The sequence below is a fragment of the Ovis canadensis genome, chromosome 5 (genome assembly GCF_042477335.2).
Source record: "Ovis canadensis isolate MfBH-ARS-UI-01 breed Bighorn chromosome 5, ARS-UI_OviCan_v2, whole genome shotgun sequence".
Classification (NCBI taxonomy): Eukaryota; Metazoa; Chordata; class Mammalia; order Artiodactyla; family Bovidae; genus Ovis; species Ovis canadensis.
Window position 1 is genome coordinate 21387498 of NC_091249.1, and position 24021 is coordinate 21411518.

The window sequence follows — 24021 nt, forward strand, 5'->3', positions numbered from 1 at the left end:
ATCCCTGAGGCCAGCCAGCTGCAGGACGCAGCCATGTGCAAAGAATGGCACCACTGCGCCGACCAGCCTGGGAGCCGCCTGCCTCAGGACCTCTGCTGGCGCATGCTTGCTAAGTCCTGCCCGACTCTTTTGTGACCCCCACGGACTGTAGCCCGCCAGGTTCCTCTGTCCATGGGAAAATACTGGAGTGGGTTGCCGTTTCCTTCCCACAGTATCTTCGTTTCATAAAATACGTTGTCTTACTGCTGCAAGCCAGAGAGAGTGGTCGAGTGACCGAGAAAGAACCCTCCTTTCCTAGTTTCTCCTTTGTGGCCTACGGGCAAGGGACCCTGTGCACTCATTGCTGTTCAGAAGGCCTCTTAGAGACCCAGCACCCAGTGGGTGAGCTTGTGGGTGCCTGGCCCAGGGACTACGACATACCCTCTCATATGTTCTTTGCCAGGAATATATGCTGCCTCGTATAAATCCCACCCACTACAAAGTGGACTGATATTTTTAAAGCAATGAACAGTGATGTCTGGAGAGGTGGCACCACCCGCCTGAGGTCATACAGTGAACAAAGGAGAGCCAGGTTCTAACCCCACTTCTCACTCCCTGCAGGGCCACTTCCACTCGATAAACATGGCTCTCCTGGGCTTCCTAAGCCCACCTTCTACTCCAGGTTATCCAACTTTGGAGGATGCAATTGGCACGGAGCCCCTGAGGCCCCAGTATATTCTGAGGAAAGAGCAGGGAGTTATGTATTTTGCTCGCCTTCATCACACAGGCTGCAGAGGCCCACTCACTCATGCTCTCCGCCACACACTATGCGGGGCCTGGGGACACCAGGGTGACCAAGACAAACAGGGTCCCTGCACTGAGCTATTTGCTTGAAGGGAGATGAGAGACTCTGCAAGGGTGAGACCGTCAAACTGAGCCCTCAGGATACAGGTGGGATAGAGGCAGAGGGGACAGTGGAGCTAAAGCCATGGGATGGGAGGCAGAGCCCACGGTGGGTACCTAGGAGCACTGGTTAAGTACAGTGAGGGCAGCCTCGGATCCTGGCCCATAGCAGCTACTCAGTAAATGTCTCTGCAGTGAGCGTGGCAGTGAGGCAAATAAGGGCAGGATAATGCCCAGGTCTCTAAATGGGCACCTGTGTGGATGGCGGTGTCACTCCCTGAGAGGGCGAGAGACAGCAGGGCTGGGGGCTGGTGCGGAGCTCATCTGGGGAAATGCCGAGTTTGTGACGGCTGTGAGACCTCCAGGGTGTCCTGACGGCCCGCAGATCTCCAAATGAGTGCTCTGGACTCTGGTACAAATTCAGGGGTCATTGGCACAGTGACAGAAATCAAAGCCTGCGCCTTGGGACTTTCCTGGCATTCCAGTGCTTAAGACACTGAGCTTCCACTGCAGGGGACACAGGTTCAGTCCCTGCTCGTGAAACTAAGATCCTGCAGGTGGCGAGGCACGGCCGAAAAATAGGAATGAATGAATGAATGAGTCAAAGCCTACCCCAAGCAGAGCAACAGTACGTGAGGCATGCCAGGCCCAAGCAAGAGGAGCCCACATCCGAGGGGAGGGCAGGAGAGAAGGGGCAGCAGTGAGAGAAACGGGGAACAGGGACACAGCAACCCCGAGGCCAGCGGAAGCTGCCGAGGAGCAGAGTAGTGGTGCCAGAAGCCGCAGAGGCGAGAGAGAAGGGCAGCGAAGCGTCCTAGAGGGCTTTCCATCAGCTCAGTGTGGCCTCGCCAGTTTCCCTGGAGATCAGAGGTGCTGGCTGGCAGGCAGACGTGTGGTTGTGAATTTCCTTGATGTCCCATTACCTTCCTTTTTTATTGAACGCAGTTTCTGCAGAAGGCAGACTTTCAAAACACGAGGTCCAAGGGGCGTGGAATAATAAATGTGGCATGGTCAGGGAGGATGGGAGGCAAACCCACCCACGGCAGCCTCCTCTGAAAGACACATATAATCAGGCTTCTCCCAGGCTACAGTCTCCTCATGGCGGCTGTTCTTTCTTGGGATCAAAGTGGTCTCCTCCCGCTCTCCCCTCTGGACCCCCTTCACCCACGGCCCTCTGGGTCCCATCCTCCAGGATCCAGCACTACCCACGACTACCCTGCCTCAGAGGGCTGCCCCTCATCTGTGGGCCTAGTGTGACACCTCCGCGTCCACCTGACTGCCACCTGGTCGCCTGCCCAGCGCTGGCATCTCCCTCCTCCAGGAAGCCTTTTGTAAGCACTTCTGCCAGCCCACACTGAGGTTGGGCAACTGCGTTCCCTGAGGGCCTCAACCTTGCCGTGGTAGCTAACTGATCACCTGGATCCAGCAGCTGCTTGGATCCGTCAGCTTCCATGCACCTCCCCTACAAGACCTCAAGGCCCATGGCGACTGTGGACCAGGGCTGGTGCTGCACTTGTCTCGTGTGTCTGCTCGGCAAGTTTCCACGCTTGCCTGAGGTCATGCAGCTGAGCAGCAGGGGCAGGTTCTGAGCTCAGCCTCCGACCTGCTGCATGCAAGGTGCTCATGAAATGTTTGCTGGAGGAATGAGTGATCTGAGGAGGCAGCCTGCGGGACCTCTGGTGACACGGTGGCCAGGGAGGAAACAAGAACACACGCTACATGGGGTGGGGGGTTGGAGGTGGGTGGGAAGTTCAAGAGGTAACACGTGTATGCCAATGGCTGATTCGTGTTGATATATGCAGAAACCAACACAACACTGTAAAGCAGTTCTCCTCCAATTAAAGATAAATAAGTATTTAAAACTAAGAAGAAGAAAAGAACATGCTACAAAAACTCAGGGAATACTGGACCGTCCCACCCCTGGGGTGTCCTGTGTCTTTCCTTGCCTCCAAGGACTCAACCTTCTCAACCTCCTGTCCTCAGAAGGGAGCCGAGCACAGGGCCTCACTAGTTGTTGACTTTGGGTGGCATCCAAGGAAGGCAACCCACTTAAGAGAGGTTTGGGAAAGTACTGGGGGGAGGGAGCGAGGGAGCGAGGGAGCAAGGGGCAGGTATTTCAACTCTTCACTCCCTACTGCTTCTGGGCACACTCCTGCCCACTCCACCTGGGACTGGCCCCCATGTTTCCCTCACTCACTGATGTGGGGCTGGTTAAATGTTGTTGGCACTGTCCCATCATTGGAAGCCCTGGTGGCTCAGTGGTAAAGAATCTGCCTGTTCATGCCTGCCAATGCAGGAGACATGGGTTCGATCCCTGTGTTGGGAAGACCCCCTGCAGGAGGGCATGGCAACCCACTCCAGTATTCTTGCCTGCAGAATCCCATGGACAGAGGAGCCTGGTGGGCTACAGTCCACGGGGTCGCAAAAAGAGTCGGACAGGACTTAGCAACTGAACGACAACAAACTGTCCTACTCTTGTTACTCCTCAATGCAAGAGACCAGATACTCACTTGCCCTCTAGCCAGGACAGACTTGGGGGAAGGCAGCAGGCCACTTCTGAAAGGCTTCAAGATCCCTCATAAACCCCCCCCAGAAAGGCCCCCTGGGAGCGGGTCCTAGGGTTCTACTGCTCCTTCACGTTTCAGCGGGTTTGTCACTCCCCCTGGGCAGTGCTCCCTTATCCCCAGTGGAGGCTGACTCTATTAGAGCCTCACTGCTCCACCACAGCAAGTTACATTTATTTGTGCTTTTTAAGATGAGTGTCCCTCCCACTCACCAGACGTGGGCTCCAGAAGGACAAGGTTCAGGGACTGACTCTGGTTCCGCTCACCAAAGGCAGCCCAAGGCTTAGCACCCTGCTTGGCATTTAGTAACTGCTCCTCAAATATCAGCTAAATGAATAAATGACTCTGGATTCAGCTCCTAGAGCCGCCACTTTTCTGTGACCGATGTGACCGTGGGCACTTTGTCTGTGCCTCGGTCTCTCCCTCTGCGAAAATAGCACTCCCGCCAACCACCTCACCTAGCCCTTGTAACTCAGTGTCACCGTGAACGTTAAGAAATTGCTTCAGGGACTAATACACAAAAATCGCTGGATAAACAAAACGGGCCGAGCTCCCAGAGGGCGGTACTGGCCCGAAGGTACACTGTCCCCGACACGCTTCACCACCGCTGGTCAAGGGTCGCGCAGCCCCTTGGCGCCAGGCTTGGCTTCCCAGCCGGCTGCGGCCCGCGCTCTCCACCGCCTCGCGTTGCCCCGGTCTTCCACAGAGGCCTAAAACCCCCAACCCACAGACGTGGGGATGAGGGTCGCGCAGCCGGTTATCTGGCAACTGCGGCAGCCCACCGCGTTACCTAGCAACAAGGCAGGCCTCGCAGACCTAAGACCCCTTCCTGGATACCCAGCAAAAGGGTGGAGTCCTCAGGTGAGGCCAAACGGCTTCCTTGCCTAAGACCAAGGTGGCTCCATTGGACGGTTACCTAGCAACAGGGTGGGTCCCCGAGGGGCGAGGCCCCCGCCGGTTGCCTGGCAACGCGGAGGGTTGGGAGCCGTTGGTACCTTGCCCTTCAGGTCCAGCACGTAGACGGCACTGGCGGACATGGCGGCTGCGGAAAGCCTCGGCAGAAGCCGAGGGCGGCGGCGACAGCGGGGACTGCCAGGCGGTGAGCCGGGCCGGGCGCACCCCGCGACAGTTCCTCTCCACTTCCGGTCGGGGGAGCCGCGCGCGGACCGTTATGTCCGGCCGAGGAGGAGCGGTCAAGAATGCGCCGGCGCAGGGTGCACTGTGCACAGGCGCAGTTTGTCCGATGTGCCCTATTTCCCGCTCCTCCCTCAAGCATCCCGGAAGTAAGCCCAGAGGGGCGGGGCCGGGAGAGGCCTGGAGGCGGCGGGCGGGGCCAACTGAAGCTGGGCTCTGTAAGGTGCCAGGCTGGGTGAAGCCATAGCAGCTGGAAACTCCCACTTTGCAGGCCAAATTAGGTGAGAAAATCCTGGTGGTGGAACCCACCCAGAGCCATACGGAACTCACAGTCTGGTGGGGAAGTCTAGGAAACAAATATACAGTCACCAATTGTGACACCCTTTATCAGTTCAGTCACTCAGTCGTGTCCGACTCTCTGCGACCCCATGGACTGCAGCACGCCAGGCTTCCCTGTCCATTACCAACTCCCGGAGCTTGCTCAAACTCAGGTCCATTGAGTCAGTGATGCCATCCAACCATCTCATCCTCTGTTATCCCCTTCTCCTCGGGCCCTCAATTTGTCCCAGCATCAGTGTATTTTCCAATGAGTCCCATCAGGTGGCCAAAGTATTGGACCTTCAGCTTCAGCATCAGTCCTTCCAATGAATATTCAGGAGTGATTTCCTTTAGGATGGACTGGTTGGATCTCCTTGCAGGTCAAGGGACTCTCAAGAGTCTTCTCCAACACCACAGTTCAAAAGCATCAATTGTTCAGCCTTCTTTATGGTCCACCTCTCACATCCATACATACATGACTACTGGAAAAACCATAGCTTTGACTATTTGGATCTTTGTTGGCAAAGAAATGTCACTGGTTTTTAAAATGCTGTGTAGGTTTATAGGAAGCAGTAAGATGGTTGGATGGTATCACTGACTCAATGGACATGAATTTGAGCAAACACGCAGACACTGAAGGACAAGGAAGCCTGGTTTGCTGCAGTTCATGGGGTTGCAAAGAGTTGGACATAACTTAGGGACTGAACAACATCAACAAAGCGGGTGGTTACTTGGAAAGAGGTCAGACAAATTCTCTCAATGGCCCTAAGTTGAGTCTTATCAACAGTGCCTGTCACCTGTCAGTGTTAACACTTGTCAGTGAACAAGTGTGCCAGTTTATTGCCTGAACTGATCTCTTGAACACCACACCCCACTGAACATAGGCAAAAATATGTGATTACTATAGTTAGCAGTTACTGTGGGTAATACAGATTGTGATTCCTGATTAATTCAATTATGTCTCTTTTGCTTTATGAACACTGGAGAAATGCCTGCATTTTATCCCAATGAACCATCACAGTGCCCTGGGCCCAGTCCATCAGTGTCAGAACCATTTACCCAGGCTGCCTGCCTCTCACTTATCTTTTTATCTTCCCTATTACCTCCATTTGGGGTTTTGAAAGAGAGTTTTTGCAACTCTGTGATTATATATACTATACTTGGGGTAGAGATGTAATTACAAGAAAATCCAGAGGAGAAAAGTAGAACTGATGCTGAGCAGGGCCCTGTGGGACCCTGGGGCATGGAGGTCCTTTTGTCCCCCATTCCTTGTAGGCAGAGCTCTTGGCCTCCATGACCTTCTCTAAGTTCCAAAGGGCAGAAGAGTTGCTAATCAAAGAAGCAGCAACAAAACCACCCGAGAAAGAGACTCATCAAGATTAGAAGCATGAACCACGTAGGACCCTGCAGAAGAAAAAATACAGGACTGTTACTGCCTTGATCCTTATCACATACTCAGCCAATGTAACCTTTCCCTGCTCATGGGGGCAGATGGTGGTGGGGCGTGGGACACCATTCTTGAGATGCTGGCAGACTGTGCTCCCCCTTTGCCTGGCAAAGTAATAAAGCCAGTCTTTCTTTCTCCTCCATAACTGTCTCCGTATTCCTGTTTGGCACTGGTAATGCAGACAGCCAAGATTTTGATGACAAATCTTTAAAGATTATCAAGTGAATCCTGGGCTGGAAGAATTCTTGCACAATGCAGACAAAGTCTGCACCAACTGTCTTAAGAAATCCTATATTACCTGGCCTCATTCTTCCCTTATTTATTGCAGTGTTTTAGAAAAACATGTCTCTTTTCTAATTACAAATATCTTACTGAGGAAAAACTGAGGAAATGACAAAAGTGTAAGACAAAAAGAAAAACCATAATGGGTAACACCTCCCATTATGAAGCATTTCCTTTTCAGGCTTGCTCTGGGCTGACAAAGGTCCATACAGTCAAAGCTATGGTTTTTCCAGTAGTCATATATGGATGTGACAGTTGGACTATAAAGAAGGCTGAGCACCAAAGAATTGATGCTTTTGAACTGCGGTGCTGGAAGTCTCTTGAAAGTCCCTTGTACAGCAAGGAGATCAAACCAGTCAATCCTAAAGGAAATCAACCCTGAATTTTCATAAGAAGGACTGATGCTGAAGCTCCGATACTTCAGCCACCTGATGTGAAGAGCCAATTCACTGGAAAATTCCCAGCATCAGCCAATTCCCTGATGCTGGGAAAGGTTGAAGGCAGGAGGAGATGGGGGAGGCAGATGAGATGGTTGGATAGCTTTATCGACTCCATGGATAGCAGTTTGAGAAAACTCCAGGAAATAGTGAAGGATAGGGAAGCCTGGTGTGCTGCAGTCCCTGGGGTCACAAAGAGTCAGACAGGACTGGCGACTAACAATGGCACCTGGGCATTTTAGATGTTTAATACAGTGTCAGCAGGGCTAGGAGGACAAAATCTTTTGAGGAAACAGACTTCTAGGTGCCAAAAGTACTGTCACAGTATGTGTGCTGTGCTTAGTTGCTCAGTCGTGTCTGACTCTGCAATCTTCTGTTCGTGGGACTCTCCAGGCAAGAATACTGGAGTGGGTTGCCATGCCCTTCTCCAGATCTTCCCAACGGAGGGACTGAACGCAGGTCTCCCACACTACATTGCAGGTGTTCTATACTGTCTGAGCCACCAGTGAAGCTCTGAACAATATACATAAATTACTTGTAACCTGTTTTTCTCCATATTTGGAGGAATTTGAATCACACCTGAATTTCATCCTTGGCAGTAAATGTATAGGACCATAGTTGCTCAGTTGTGTCTGACTCTTTGTGACCCCATGGACTGTAGCCTGCCAGGCTCCTCTGTCCATGGAATTTTCGAGGCAAGAATACTGGAGTTGGTTGCCATTACCTCCTCCAGGGGATCTTCCTGACCCAGAGATTGAAACTGGGTCTCCTGCACTGCAGGCAGATTCTTTACTGTTTGAGCCACCAGGGAAGCTGCAGTCAATGAAAAGCCCTCTGTGACATCTCGAAAAAGACCATACTGATTGTGCTAGACCGGAATCTCTCACTTTCCTGCACACTGGGGTCACCTGGGGAGCTCTGAAAAACCTTCACAATGGAAGCCCACCCAGGAAGCACCGGCGTGTTTTTTGATTCTTGCAGTCTTTCTTGCAGTGTATGGCTTTCTGTTGGGTGTGTACACTTCTCTAGTTGTGGCGCTTGGGCTTAGCTGCCCCAAAGCATGTGGGATCTTAGTTCCCCAACCAGGGGTGGAACCCATGTCTCCTGCACCGGAGGGCAGATTCTTAACCACTGAACCACCAGGAAGTCCCAGCATCAGCAGTTCTTAATGCTCCCCAGGGGAGCCTACCATAGATTCTGAGAACCACTGTGGTAGACCGTCGGCCCTCAGTAAACCACATCTCCTGGTTGTCCATGCCCTGTGTAGTTCCCTTCCAGAGAGGGTTTGGCAGTGACTTGTGTTGGCCCCATGGAATCGGTTACAAGAAGAGAGATTCTGGAAGACCTCTGGCGCCATGCAAGTCACTGTAACTTACGTGAAATAAACTAAACCTCATGAAGCAGAACCTCCCAGCTGAGCTTCATCAACCCACAAAATCATGAGAGAGAAAGCCCACTGTTTTCAGTCTATTTTGGAGTGGTCTGATGGGCAGGGAGAACTGGAACAGCTGTCTTCCCCACTGTCAATGCATGCTTTTCACAGCACCACCACATCATGCTTGAAGACCCCAGCTGCCGACTCATGGGTGGTAAAGGCCTGAAAGCGCCTTCCAGTCAATGGGGGAATCTGCCCCAAGGAGCCACTGCTAATGAGACAGTACGTCACCTCCCGAAGGTGGGCTGCAAACCACAGGTGAAAACGTGTCATCTACTTTTTCCAAATTGAGGGATAGTGGTTTTGTAGCATGGACATTCTCTGTGAGTGATAATACAAGAGGCAACATTTCTAGTGGTAGTCAAACAGTCTGTAATTAAGCTACTCAGACTTATATTTAATAGCTTTTTTGTTTTATTCTGCATTCCACATGTGGCAGTCCCCAAACCCAATACTTGGTTTTTCTTCCCTTTCTTATTCTTTCAGCATCTCTGTCAACACACTTTCTCCCAATTGCAAATGCAACTTGATCCTCATCTGGTGGGGACACAGAGGCCCTCGAAGATCCTGGCTCTCCAGCATGGGGACCTGAGTCCCTCCTTTCAACTGTGGGCACGTCTGTCTGTGCTGGAGCTCTGCCTTGGTGAATGCCAAATGCGTAATGTAATGTACCAACTCTGAATAAATACAGGGGGCTGCTTGGAGCCCAGGGTTGAGGGTAAGATGGCAGGCTGTGTCTGACTGGGTTCCCTTACAAAGAAAGTTGTGTTGACTGGCAATGTCTGCCATGGTGACACCCGCTAGACCCATGTCTGGAATGGGGATGCTGGGAGAAGAGGCTACACGCTGGCCACAGGATCAAAAAGGGACAAGGTGTTGTTCCATCGGTGCCTTAGGTGCTGGTTCTGTTTCCCAGGCTGTCTTGCCTCACTGGCCAGGTGGCTGAGGAAGCAGTCTGAAGGCTACAGAGCTCCAAGTGGCTTCTCCAGGCCCTAGGAGAGCACAAGACCCAAGCTAGAAGGAACTTAGAAGCGCAGGCCGTGCAGGGCTCTACAGGGATGTACATGCTCAGGGCCACGACGACATCAGCTCTTTGTTCTCTGGAGTCAGTTTTATCCATGCAAAGCCAGCTGGCTGGCTGTCGAAGAGTCAGAGGCAATTTGGGGTTAAGAACACTTTTCCATGGCACTTACCCAGAATAACCTTCATCTCTGAATAAACTTTTCAAACTAAAGAGGTCTCTCGTCTATGTGCTACTGAGAAATCAAAACTGAGGAAAAGGACAGTCTTACTTTAATCAAGTTCCAGAATGAGGACACACAGCTTTGAAAAGCAGTGTCTCAGCAGAAGATGCAAGGATGTGTGCACAAGAACGTTTCTAGAAAATACCAAAGGCCCCAAACATAGCCGACGTTGCCTTCTGCTCCTCCTTGATGCCATTTGGTACCCAGGGTGGGCCTGCTACTTGGTCCAGCTGACTTTGGGAATGTCATAGTGCTCCGTGAGCGTGTCCAGGTGTCTGTTGAAGTCCTGGGAAAGCCGAGGGGAAATGCCATGTCAGCAGTGCCCAGTCCCCTTTCTCCACGTTCTGTCTCTCCTCAGTGAACCTCCACCCCCTCTCAAATCCACCCTGCCAGGCCTTCTGGATGCCCTGACCCTGGGGAGGTTGGGTAGATCTGCCAGCACTCCAATGCTCCTCTGCCAGGCTCCCAGCCTCTTGGCCCAGCCTGGCCCCTAGGTGGCCCAGTCTCCCCCACCAGCACGTGACTTACCTCTACTCTCTGCTTGTGAGTTTTGGATGCTTTCTTCAGGATCCTTTCCATTTGCTGAAGGGAGGAGAGAAGTGGAGGTGAGTTCACATGCCTGGTGCAGCCCAGGCCAGCACCGGATGGAAGACAAGAGCCCGGGCCAGCCTGGCTCTCACACTCAGTATGGCTGGAGGTCTCAGGATATACACCCCGCCCCTCCCTCGACTCCACTCAGGAGGGTCCAACAGGGATGCCTGGCCAAAACATGCGCCACTAGGAACTCACATCAGCTGCCCTTTGGTCTTAGTGGTGGGAGACATACTACCATTGACTTAAGGAGAGACTGGTGGGAGCTGTATATATGCTTCCTGCATCCTTGGGCAATTGACTGCTTTCCCAGTTTGCAGAAAAAGAAAAGTCTCAGAAGAGGTCTGAAGAAGGATGATAAATGAGGAAGGTAAAGGGCCTGACACACAGTAGGAGCTTGAGTGACAGTGTGTGTGTGCTCAATCGCGTCCGACTCTTTGCGACCCCATGGACTATAGCCCACCAGGCTCCTCTGTCTATGGGATTTTTCCAGGCAAGAATACTGGAGTGGGTTGCCATTTCCTTGTCCAGGGGATCTTCCCAACCCAGGGATCGAACCCGTGTCTCCTGTATCTTCTGTACTGGAGGCAGATTCTTTACCACTGAGCCTCCTGAGTGATGGTACACAGTGTCAAGAGGGCTACAAGGTCCAGATCACCTTGACAAGCATAATTCTGGAACATCCATCCTGTAACCACCATGCCCTACCCCATTCCTTGCTTAACACCAGTGGTACCTGGTATGAGTTAAAAGCATGGGATACAGAGTCAGACTGACCTGGGGCCACACCCGGCTCTCACTTACTGGCCAACTCACTGTGGTGCTCCCCCACCTCCCCTGCAAATGAACCCAGCTGCCTGGTACTGCTGCCCTGGTGCAGTCCCCTACCATGCTGACTCTGGACTGGTCCTGTGACACAGTTTACCTAACAGAATTCAGTGCCAGTGCTGAAAACATAAGAAGAGGTCTTAGAAGCTAGTCATCATGCAGGCAGTCTGATGACCTTCCTGGAAAGAACGGACCTGGAGAATGAGATGATGTGTGGGGAGGAATGTCCTAGAAGGAGCACCAAGGTACCAGACACACCATGGTGAAGCTACCTCGGATGTTCCAGCCTGGCTGGGGCTCCAGCTCCAGCTGCCACCTGGCTATACCAGGTTCCCAGGGAGGCCAGCAGAAGCAGCACCCAGTTAAATCCAGCCAACCCAGGGAAGCTTGAGAGATACTGCAGGCTGCCGCTGTGCCGTCTCCTTTGCTGCCTCCTCATCTCCCTCTGTATCCAGCTGGCGCCCACCTAGCTGACTCTCCCTCTCTCTCTCAAGTCTCTGCTTTGTCCATCCCTGCCTCTTCCTGCTGTAAGCCCAGTGGGGTCCATGTCTGCTCACAAGAGGCCATGCTGACTTTGCCAGCTGTCGCCAATGCCAGGCACTTGGCGGGGCTCTGCCCTCCCTCCTCCCACTCCATGCACCAAACTCACAGGCTAGCATGGGTGCTGCCACATACCCCACTTCACAGACGAGAAAAAACCAGGACCAGAGTGAAGAGTGGGTGATGGAGCTGGAGATGCCAAGCCTTGACCCTTTCCACCAGGCTGGAGCCTTCCTTCTAGGAGCTGTCCAGCCTATAACACCCACTGTGCTCAATCCAACACTCTTTCATGAGGGAATCCGCATTTCCCAACTGTCCTCGCTTTGCCTGCACCTGCTCCCCAACACCCCTGTCCTCTGTCAAACAAAACCCTCAGGAGTACTTCATTTCCAACAACAAAAATTTCACCTTGATCTTCTACCCCTCCAGCTGGAGAAGTTTCTCCATTCCCTTTGACAGCAAATCTCCTGAGACTTGTTTCAAATCCTTGTCTCCACCTCTGCCTTTCCCCATCCCCATTTGGATCCACTCAAATCAGTCTTCCTCTCCTCCCCATCATAAACGCCAACTAACGCCTTGGAGTGCAGTTGATCGCTTCTAATTAAAAAAAATTTTTTTTAAAGGAATTCAGGGTAAATCAGATTTATTTATGGCTGTGTGAGGGTGGGCTCTTAATGGTGGTGTTCGGTCTTTCTCGCTAGTTGTGGCAGTTGGGTGTAGCTGTCCCGCAGCCTGTGGGATCTTAGTTCCGTGGCTGCTTAACCACTGGACCACCGGGGAAGTCCCGCTTCTTCCTCTTGGAACGCTTTCTCCACTCAGCTCCTACGAACATGCTCTCTCCTGGTATCCTTCTGGCTTGTGCTCCTTTGCAAGCTCCTCTCTCCCACCCTCTGAGCATCACAGGTCTGATCCTAGACCTCTCCTGTCATTATGCCTCCTCGAGGGATCTCATGCAGCCCCAGAACAACTACCCAGACCTTTCCTCCAAACTGCAGGTTCAGGTATCAAAGAATGTCCATGACAATTCTCTACTTGAATTTTTAATGGGCACTCAAATTTAACTTCTAAAACCAAGATCTTTTCTTTTTTTGGCTGCACTGGGTCTTTGTTGCGGCATTCGGGGTCTTCACTGCCATGCACGCTGCCTTGCTGCACACAGGCTTAGCTGCTCCAAGATATGTGGATCTTAGTTCCCTGACCATGGATGGAACCCACGTCCCTTGCGGAAGGCAGATTCGTAACCATTGGGGAGGGAGGGAGGGGGAGAGAGAGAGAGAGAGAGAGAGAGAGAGAGAGAGAGAGAGAGAGAGAGAGAGAGAGAGAGAGAGAGAGAGAGAGAGAGAGAGAGAGAGAGAGAGAGAGAGGGAGAGAGAGAGAGAGTGTGTGCGCGCGCGCGCACGCTCTGTTGCTCAGTTGCCCCATGGACTGTAGCCCATCAGCCTCCTCTGCCATTTTCCAGGCAAGAATACTGAAGTGGGGCAATAAGAGAAGCCACTTCAATGAGAAGCCCTCACAATACAAGGAAGAGTAGCCACTGCTGGCCACAACTAGACAAAAAGCCCTCACAGCAATGAAGACCCATTACAGCCAAAAATAAATAAAATTATATATATATATAAAAATATATATAAAGAATACTGGAGTGGGGTGCCACTTCCTACTCCAGGGGATCTTCCTGACCCAGGGACTGGGTCTATGTCTCCTGCATTGGCAAGTGAATTCTTTACCACTAGTGCCACTTGGGAAGCCCAAGAAGTCCCTGAAACTAAGATTTTGCTCCCCCACTTTATAGAAACCTGCTTTACTTACAGTCCTTCCAATTTCAGTAAACCAGTACCTCCATTCACCCAGCTTCTCGCAGCAAAAATCTTGATCATCCTTGATTCCTCTTTCCCAACCCACACCCAACCCATCAGCTTATCTGGCTATTCTTCCTTCAAAACCTATCCCAAACCTGATACCTTCCGTTACTTCCACTATGACTGCCCTACTCTGAGGGGCCATTATTGGTCACTTTGACAGTCGCATGAGCCTCTCTCTCCCATCCCATCCCAATTCCAGCAGTAAAATCCCAGCCCTGCCTCTGACTAGAACCTTAAGGAAGCAGCTTAAGTACATTCACTTGTTAAATCCTCACCACAAACCTACAGGTTTGAGGTTGGGACTTGAGTCCATTATAGAGATGAAGAAATTAAGGTGTGGGAGGTGAGCCAGCTGGCCCAGAGTTACATCATCAAGAGCAGCAGAGACAGAATGGGACGCAATCTTGTCAAAGCCACTTAGTTGTCTCTCTCTCTTTTTTCTCCTATGACTCAATTAGGCCTAGAAGAAATGAGTTAACTTTTGCTGATATTACTGGACCAAATCACCAAGACCAGGGTTAGTGTTTCTCAGCCTGGGCACTAATGACATTTTGGGCCAGATCAATCTTTGCTGGGCGTTGGGCGGCAGGGGGTGGGGGTGGGGGTGCACACATTGTCTCAAGCATTAGCAGCACTCCTCCCCACCCCTCAACACACCCAAGTTGTAAAAAAAGAAAAAAAAAGTCTCTAAACATTGCCGAATTGTCTTGAGTGGGGAGGTGGGGGAGGAAACAGCATCTCGCGGGAACCACGGGACCTAGACTGATTACTCCCTTCCCCAAGCATAATGGGCAGAACTTATCTATCCCACGCTGACCTATCCTTTCGTCACCCGAATTTATTAAATATTTAACATGAAGAGAATTCATTCATCAGAGCTTGAAAATACAACATATTTGAAGCTGTCAGAGTTGTCATGGAAACACTTTGCGGTGACTTACAGCAGTGAGTACGCTCATTTAACGTCAACTGCGAACAACTGAGCGCTGACTTTATGCCAGACTAAGTGCCATTTATCCACGTCACCTCATGCAAAGTTTCCATCCCTCTCAGGAGACAGCATTATCCTGACCCTTATATTTGTGGAAACTGAGGCACCAAGAGGTGAGTCCCTGACCCAGTGTCACGGGGCAAATGAGCGACAGCGTTGGAACCTAAACCTGGGTCTCCGTCTCTCCCCTTTGTGGTTCACTACGGCCGAAGAACCTTCTTGTCCTGCCCCCCGTGAACTCTTCCTCTCACGCACTATCTTCTCCCCGGAATTAAGGTTCTCTCTACCGCGCTCCCTCCCCCGTGCGTCCCGGGTCTTGCCTCTGAATCCATCCAGGGAGACCCCGACCCGCGATGAGAGGCATCCCGGGGCTTCCCACCCGCCTTACCCGCTTCTCCTGCATCTTCTCGAATGCCGCTTGGGCCGGTGTCCGCTTGTCCAGTCCGCGCCGCTTCTCCTCCTCGTTCTTCTTGCTCGTCCCCATCGCTTCCAGGAGTTTCGCCTTGTCTTTGCCTTTCTTTTTCTTCTTCCTAGAAGATGAGTTGGGTAGGAGAGGTGGACAACGGCGCATCAGAGGACGACACCCAGAGGTCTCAGGGAGAGGCTTAAAGAAGAGAGTACAGGGTCTCCTAGGATCTCAGGGCTTACCGCTTAGTCACTCCGAGCTCTGCGACGCCTTTCAGCTTCAGGGGCCCCTTTTGGACCTGCTCGTAAGCCTCCATGGCCTCCTGGAAAGTTCGGGTCGTAAAACGCCACACTTCCGGCTTGATAGCCCCTCCCCCACGCCCGCCTCCCTTCATTTTTATTGGTCATCTAGGCGGTGCGCATGCGGCCTTAGAATCTTGACCTAAGCCACACTTCCGGGTTCCGGGCGGCTGGCAGGGAGAGTCAAGCTAGTCCCAGGCTCTGCATCCTGTCTCCTGCTAATATTGCCGACTTTGGCTCCCGTCCCCGATTTCCCCTGCCTTGGGCGCCTGGACCCGGGAAGCCAATTGAACAGAGCCCGTATTTCCTAAAACTCAGCGTTTTCTTGGGGCTTCCCCGGTGACTCAGACTGTAAAGAATCCGTCTGCAATGCGGGACATCTGGGTTCCATCCCTGGGTTGGGAAGATCCACTGGAGGAGGGCACGGCAACCCACTCCAGTATTCTTGCCTGGAGAATCCCGAGGGATAGAGGAGCCTGATGGGCCACAGTCCATGGGGTCGCAAAGAGTCGGACACGACTGAGCGACTAAGCACAGCACAGCACAGCAACGTTTTCTTGAGGGGTTTGCACGTATTTGGATATTGTGTTATCTGTCACTGCCATATTTGAGGGTTCAATGGATAAACTAATTTTGTAAACCGTATAAGTAATCGTTAGTTTTTCAGGTAAATGAGGATAGTATGTGAAATACTTTTGTGGTATTTAAAATATTTTAAAAAATCGATTTAATTGGGGTACAATTTATAGACAGTAAAATGCACCCATTTAAATTGTAATCTTTCACGAGCATTGCAACGTGCATGTTGTTTGTTGTTCCGTCACTGGGTCGTGTCTGACTCTGCCACCTCATGGACTATAGCACACCAGGCTTCTCTCGGAGAAGGCAATGGCACCCCACTCCAGTACTCGTGCATAAAAGATCCCATGGGCGGAGGAGCCTGGTTGACTGCAGTCCATGGGGTCGCGAAGAGTCGGACACGACTGAACGACTTGACTTTCACTTTTCACTTTCATGCATTGGAGAAGGAAATGGCAACCCACTCCAGTGTTCTTGCCTGGAGAATCCCAGGGACGGGGGAGCCTGGTGGGCTGCCGTCTATGGGGTCGCACAGAGTCGGACACGACTGATGCGACTTAGCAGCAGCAGCAGCCTTCTCTGTCTGCCACTATCTCCCAGATAGTGCCCAGACTTGCCCAGACTCATATCCATGGAGTCTACGATGCCATCCAACCATCTCATCCTCTGTCGTCCCCTTCTCCTGCCTTCAATCTTTCCCTGCATCAGAGTCTTTTACAGTGAGACAATACTTCGCAACAGGTGGCCAAAGTATTGGAGTTTCAGCTTCAGCATCATTCCTTCCATTGAATACTCAGAGTTGATTTCCTTACAGATTGACTGGTTTGATCTTCTTGCCGTGCAAAGGACTCTCCAGCACCACAATTTGAAAGCATCAATTCTTTGGCACAACTCAGCATTAAATACGTTCACAGTGGTGTGCAACTATTTATTTTTTATCAGATTACAAAAGATACACAAACATTAACTGTGGAATATGTAATTTAAAAAAATATAGAAAAACCCAAAGAAGACAGTAGAACCCATCTAGGGGAAAAAAAAAAGATCTGTTGCTGTGTTAATTTCTTTATTTCAATCTCTTATCTCTAATTTTAAAAAGTAAAATCGGGATTTTACTCCATGCTTGCTTTCTCTTTGACTCTTTTCTCTATCAGAATATCACGACTGCTTTTATAGATTTATTTTCTTTTTTCATGTATTGAGTTAAAAGTTTTATTGTTGAATTTTTAATACTGAGGAAAACAGGGACGAAACCTAAAATCTCCCATAATTTTTTCTAACATTAAAAAATATATATATATATACACATATGTGCGCATGCTCCATGTAAGAAAACCATGCAGTACAGAAAAGTTTAAAAGAAAGAAAGAGAAAGGAAAACAAGAGTAGAAAAACAAACAAAAGAGTAGAGACTTCCCGTTTCCTTCCAAACCAATTAACACGTTCATTTTGATTCTTTACAGCACAGAAATGTGTGTTGGTTGTTGTATTGTCACTAAGTCGTGTCCGATTCTTTGCAACCCCATGAACTGTAGCCTGCCAGGCTCCTCTGTCCATGGAATTTCCCAGGCAAGAATACTGGAGTGGGTTGCCATTTCCTTCCCTCAGGGAACTTCCCGACCCAGGGATGGCACCCACATTTCACAAACGGTAGGTAGATACTTTACTGCTGAGCCACCTGGGAAAGCTAAAAGTGTGTATATGCATATATGTGTGTGTGTGTGTGTGTGTGTGTCTGTGTGATGTTCTTTTATTTCTGTCCCTGATTTTTCATTTATCAAAATGTCTCAAAACTCTTCACAAGAAAGCAGGTACACCTCAACCCCCACCTTTCTCAAAGCTTCATGTCTGGTGGCTGAGTCCCTCTCCAATGACCATCTACGTGCCCATAAATTTTACCTGACTTTTGCAAGTGGCCTGAATCTGTAGCTGGCATATTGAGTGCAGCACGTTCACAGCCTCGTCTTTCAGGATTTGAAATAGCTCAACTGGAATTCCATCACCTCCATTAGCTTTGTTCGTAGTGATGCTTCCTAAGGCCCACTTGACTTCATATTCCGGGATGTCTGGCTCTAGGTCAGTGATCACACTATCGTGATTATCTGGGTCATGAAGATCTTTTCTGTACAGTTCTGTGTATTCTTGCCACCTCTTCTTAATATCTTCTGCTTCTGTTAGGTCCATACCATTTCTGTCCTTTATTGAGCCCATCTTTGCATGAAATGTTCCCTTGGTATCTCTAATTTTCTTGAAAAGATCTCTAGTCTTTCCCATTCCATTGTTTTCCTTTATTTCTTTGCATTGATCACTGAGGAAGGCTTTCTTATCTCTCCTTGCTATTCTTTGGAACTCTGCGTTCAAATGGGAATATCTTTCCTTTTCTCCTTTGCTTTTTGCTTCCCTTCTTTTCACAGCTATTTGTAAGGCCTCCTCAGACAGCCATTTTGCTTTTTTGCATTTCTTTTTCTTGGGGATGGTCTTGATTCCTGTCTCCTGCACAATGTCACGAACCTCCATCCATAGTTCATCAGGCACTCTGTCTATCAGATCTAGTCCCTTAAATCTATTTCTCACTTCTACTGTATAGTCATAAGGGATTTGATTTAGGTCATACTTGAATGGTCTAGTGGTTTTCTCCACTTTCTTCAATTTCAGCAAATTTGCCAATTTTTCAATAGGCCAGCAAATTAGGAAAACACAGCAGTGGCCACAGGACTGGAAAAGGTCAGTTTTCATTCCAATTCCGAAGAAAGGCAATGCCAAAGAATGCTCAAACTACCACACAATAGCACTCATCTCACACACTAGTAAAGTAATGCTTAAAATTCTCCAAGCCAGGGTTCAGCAATACGTGAACGGTGAACTTCCTGATGTTCAAGCTGGTTTTAGAAAAGGCAGAGGAACCAGAGATCAAATTGCCAACATCCGCTGGGTCATGGAAAAAGCAAAAGAGTTCCAGAAAAATATCTATTTCTGCTTTATTGACTATGCCAAAGCCTTTGACTGTGTGGATCACAATAAACTGTGGAAGATTCTGAAAGAGATGGGAATACCAGACCACCTGACCTGCCTCTTGAGGTCAGGAAGCAACAGTTAGAACTGGACATGGAACAACAGACTGGTTCCAAATAGGAAAAGGAGTATGTTAAGGCTGTATATTGTCACCCTGCTTATTTAACTTCTATGCGGAGTACATCATGAGAAACGCTGGACTGGAGGAAGCACAAGCTTAAATCAAGATTGCTGGGAGAAATATCAATAACCTCAGATATGCAAATGACACAACCCTTATGGCAGAAAGTGAAGAGAACTAAAGAGCCTCTTTATGAAAGTGAAAGAGGAGAGTGAAAAAGTTGGCTTAAAGCTCAACATTCAGAAAACTAAGATCATGGCATCTGGTCCCATCACTTCATGGCAAATAGATGGGGAAATAGTGGAAACAGTGGCTGATAGACACTTACTCCTTGGAAAGACAGTCATGACCAACCTAGATAGCATATTAATAAGCAGAGACATTACTTTGCCAACAAAGGTCTGTCTAGTCAAGGCTATGGTTTTTCCAGTAGTCATGTATGGATGTGAGAGTTGGACTGTGAAGAAAGCTGAGTGCCGAAGAATTGATGCTTTTGAACTGTGGTATTGAAGACTCTTGGGAGTCCCTTGGACTGCAAGGAGATCCAACCAGTCCATCCTAAAGGAGATCAGTCCTGGGTGTTCATTGGAAGGACTGATGTTGACGCTGAAACTCCAATACTTTGGCCGCCTCATGTGAAGAGCTGACTCATTTGAAAAGACCCTGATGCTGGGAGGGATTGAGGGCAGGAGAAGAAGGGGATGACAGAGGATGAGATGGTTGGATGGCATCACCGACTCGATGGACATGAGTTTGGGTGGACTCCGGGAGTTGGTGATGGACAGGAGGCCTGGTGTGCTGCGGTTCGTGGGGTCGCAAAGAGTCAGACACGACTGAGTGACTGAACTGAACTGGAACTGAACTGAATCTGTAGCAGTGGAATTGCTGAGTCCAAAAGTATCTGTGTTTATGCATTTAAATTTGTATTTTTGTTGCCCAAACTGTGCCAGGGACTTTTTTGGGAGGGGATTAGCAGTGTGGAGAGGGAGAAAAAGTGAAAAGAAGCAAGCTCCCATAAATCTAGAGGGAGCCTGACAAGAGGGCAAGATGTCCGCCTTTTCCCATTCTACCTGCAGGGGGCAGCAAACGACTGCCCAATTTCCAGCCATAGGCTCACCCTTTGGCTAGCTGGAGTTGAGATCGCCAAGCAACAACTTTCCCATGACAGCGGATGGGAGCAACCAGGTAGCACCAACTTCTCAGGGAGGGACAGGACAGATTCAGGTGGGAAGATCTGTTCTCCCCTAGGCAACCCAGCGGCTTAGGAGCCCCCTTTTTTTCACTTCCAAGGCTGTGTGCCCTGGAGCAAGTGGCCTGACTTCTTTGAATTTCTCTTCTCCCTTTTATAAAATGAGAATGATGATTACAACAACAGGTAATGCTTATATGAATTCATATGGATAACCTCATTTACTCTCACACTCACCCTTTTATGTAAATCATCCTCTGTTCAATTCAGTCATTTAGTCGTGTCCAGCTCTCTGCAGCCCCATGGACTGCAGCATGTCAGGCTTCCCTGTCCATCACCAGCTCCTGGAGCTTGCTCAGACTCATGTCCATTGAGCCGGTGATGCCATCCAGCCATCTCATCTCATCTTCTGTTGTCCCCTTCTCCTCCTGCCTTCAATCTTTCCCAGCATCAGGGTCTTTTCTGATGAGTTAGTTCTTCACATCAGGTGGCCAAAGTATTGGAGTTTCAGCTTCAGCATCAGTCCTTCCAATGACTATTCAGGACTGATTTCCTTTAGGATTAACTGGTTTGATCATCCTAATTATATATTAGTAAAACTCTAACCCTAACCCTAATTTTAATTTTAATTAACATCCAAATTTTATATTAATAGGTATAGAAACTAAGGCACAAATGTAATCCAGTGCATACTGAGTATTCGGCCCTTGTCGCCCACTATGAGGCCATCCTCTCAAATAAGAGGATTATTTTTATAAATCTTTTCATAAAAATTATGCATTATTTTATAAATCCTAGGAAAGTGTTTCTCAACCTTTACTCCCCATTATTACCTCCTAAAGAGACCATTTTAATTTAATTTAAAGAGAAAGTTTAATACCAGTGAATTAAGATTTTGTCAGGGAGGTTTAAGCTTTGGAGGGCCACTTTGTGACCTATTGAAATATTGGTTTTCTTGTCCCCCACTCTCCTGAACCAATTTTCATCCTCTTGAGGGTAGTATTAACTTCACTGATAATTTGTGTTCTAAGGGGGTAAACGTGGCAAATAAACTATGACACAATGCTTTTGATCACCTACATTTTTTATTTCATTTCTTTTAATTTGTATTTTGTTTGGCTTTGTCGGGTCTTAGTTGTGCGGGATTTTTGGTGTGGTGCATGGGCTCTTTAGTGGTGGCAGGCTGGCTCAGTAGCTGCAGCTCACAGGCCCCAGGGCGTGTGTGTTTCAGTAGTTGCAGTGCGTGGGCCTGGCTGCTCTGAGGCCTGTGGGATCGTAGTTCCCCCACCAGGGATCAAACCTGAGTCCTCTACATTGCAAGGCAGATTCTTAATGACTAGACCACCACCCCTTAATTTATATCCTCTTAAAGACTCTCTTTATCTTGGGGGCTCCAAAATCACTGCAGATGGTGACTGCAGCCATGAAATTAAAAGATGCTTACTCCTGGGAAGAAAAGTTATGACCAACCTAGATAGTATGTTCAAAAGCAGAGATATTACTTTGCCGACTAAGATCCATCTAGTCAAGGCTATGGTTTTTCCTGTGGTCATGTATGGATGTGAGAGTTGGACTGTGAAGAAGGCTGAGCGCCGAAGAATTGATGCGTTTGAACTGTGGTGTTGGAGAAGACTCTTGAGGGTCCCTTGGACTGCAAGGAGATCCAACCAGTCCATTCTAAAGGAGATCAGTCCTGGGTGTACTTTGGAAGGAATGAGGCTAAAGCTGAAGCTCCAGTACTTTGGACACCTCATGTGAAGAGTTGACTCATTGGGAAAGACTCTGATGCTGGGAGAGATTGGGGGCAGGAGGAGAAGGGGACGACTGAGGATGAGATGGCTGGATGGCATCACGGACTCGATGGATGTGAGTCTGAGTGAACTCTGGGAGATGGTGATGGACAGGGAGGCCTGGTGTGCTGCGATTCATGGGGTCGCAAAGAGTCGGACACGACTGAGCGACTGAACTGAACTGAACTGAACTGAACTGAAAGAGTCTCAAGATTTTCATCATATAACTGCTGCTTTGTCTACAAACAAAGAAAATACAATGAATCAGTTAGGGCTTCCTCAACGTCTTCATCCTCAGAGTATATTCTTCGAAATCACTTTCCAGCTTTTCCAGGTTGTCAATATCTTTGCTTGATCACGTAACATCTCCCTCTGTGCTATCAAGGACTCTTGCAAGGAGCATTTCTTTAAGACGATCTGCATTGTTTTCAAAGACTGAGGTATGGAAAGGGGGAAAAACACGTATGGTATGGCAGGAAAACAGGGGGAATAGTGCCTTCCAAGCAAGACAAAGTTGTTGGTAACGTGGCACAGCCCTCAAGTAATCCCTGGTGGGACTTCGCTGGTGGCCCAGTGGTGAAGATGTCATCCCCCACTGCACGGGGTGCGGTTTGGATCCCTGATCAGAGAGCTAAGGTCCCACCTGCCTCATGGCCAAACTACCAGAATACAACACAGAAATAATATTGTAACAAATTCAGTAAAGACTTAACAAAAAAAAGGCCCCCCAAAAGTAATCCCTGGTATGACATGGTAATGAAATTGAGCAGAACCCTGTAGGGCCTTGCCTGAGACAGACCCCCTTGTCTTCTACCTTTTGTTCTTAGAAAAGTTTTAGTGTCCTAGGCCTTTCCCAAGTTCTGAAGAGTGAACTCAATCAGAGAAGTGAGAAAATGTAGAAAGAAAGGAAAACAGCCAAGCAAACAAAATAGTAATAGTTTAGTCATTGACATAGTAAAAGACCTTTAGTTCCTCCTCAAAAACTATAGATGATATTCCAAGCCCTAACTGAGCTGTTTTGGTTTCCCTAATGGCTCAGATGGTAAAGAATCCGGCTGCAATGCGGGAGACCTGGGTTTGATCTCTGGGTTGGGAAGATCCCCTGGAGGAAGGCATGGCAACTCACTCCAGTATTCTTGCCTGGAGAATCCACATGGACAGAGGAGCCTGGTGGGCTACAGTCCATGGGGTCCCAAAGAGTCAGACACGACTGAGTGACTAAGCACAGCACACACAGCAGATATTGAAACCGCCAGCTGGTGGAAGAAGTTAACTGTATGCTGCCCAGAAGCAGGTAACCCCAGACTGGTTGGAATCAGAAGGTTGACGATCAAGATTCCCCCAAAGAGCCACCTTGATACCTCACCACCAGCCAATGAAAAGGACGTACAAGAGCTGATCATTCACCCTGTGACTTGCTCTTTCACCTTGCTTTTAAAAACCCTTTCCTGAAGAGCATTACGGTCTTCAGGTCTTTTGAACATGAGCTGCCCATTCTTCTTGTTTGGCTCTGCATTGGGCACCTTGCCACAAACGCTGAAATCTCCTTCTGAACAATCCGGTGTCATTAGATTGGCTTTACTGCAGGCAGGGGGTCAGACCCAAGTTTGGTTCAGTTCCAACGAGCTAGGTATATCACCTCTGAGGTCTTTCCTCCACCAACCCATAGATTCATTCCAATCATAAGAAAGCATCAGATGAATCGAAATGAGGGCCATTCTACAAAGGATCTGACTAGTACACCTCAGGACTGTTGTTGTTGTTGTTGTTCAGTAACTAAGTCATGTCTGACTGTTTGCAACCCCATGGACAGCAGCACGTCAGGCTGCTCTGTCCTTCACTATCTCCCGGACTTTGCTCACATTCACGTCCATTGAGTCCATTATGCCATCCAACCACCTCATCCTCTGCCACCCCCTTCTTGTTTTGTCTTCAATCTTTCCCAGCATCAGGGTCTTTTCCAATGAGTTGGCTCATCACATCAGGTGGCCAAAACATTGGAGTTTCAGCATCAGCATCAGTCCTTTCAATGAGTATTCAGGGTTGATTTCCTTTAGGATTGACTAGTTT

General features: G+C 49.2%; 2 protein-coding genes and 1 long non-coding RNA gene across 4 annotated transcripts in view; 1 reads left to right on the forward strand and 2 right to left on the reverse strand.

Annotated features, from left to right (window-relative positions):
* The window catches only part of AP1M1 (adaptor related protein complex 1 subunit mu 1), a 29440-nt gene extending 24715 nt beyond the window's left edge, over positions 1 to 4725 (reverse strand). The window contains exon 1 of one of the 2 annotated variants that reach the window (XM_069589183.1): positions 4442 to 4725. In XM_069589183.1, the coding sequence (XP_069445284.1) occupies positions 4442 to 4483 (42 nt within the window). In that variant the 5' untranslated portion in view covers positions 4484 to 4725. Of the gene's footprint in view, positions 1 to 4362 lie in introns of both variants that reach the window. The other variant, XM_069589184.1, reaches the window with a different exon arrangement.
* On the forward strand, positions 3709 to 6487 carry LOC138440156 (uncharacterized). Its single transcript, XR_011256936.1, has 2 exons — positions 3709 to 4307; positions 6174 to 6487. It is a non-coding gene; the product is annotated as an uncharacterized lncRNA (long non-coding RNA).
* A 2403-nt stretch (positions 6488 to 8890) lies between these two features.
* FAM32A (family with sequence similarity 32 member A) lies at positions 8891 to 15379 on the reverse strand. Its single transcript, XM_069589185.1, has 4 exons — positions 15204 to 15379; positions 14944 to 15085; positions 10272 to 10325; positions 8891 to 10029 (listed from the first exon to the last, which is right to left on the reverse strand). Exons 1-4 carry the CDS (start codon positions 15353 to 15355, stop codon positions 9961 to 9963), a joined length of 417 nt encoding a protein of 138 aa, XP_069445286.1. The 5' UTR covers positions 15356 to 15379; the 3' UTR covers positions 8891 to 9960.
* Between the last annotated feature and the right edge of the window lie 8642 nt (positions 15380 to 24021).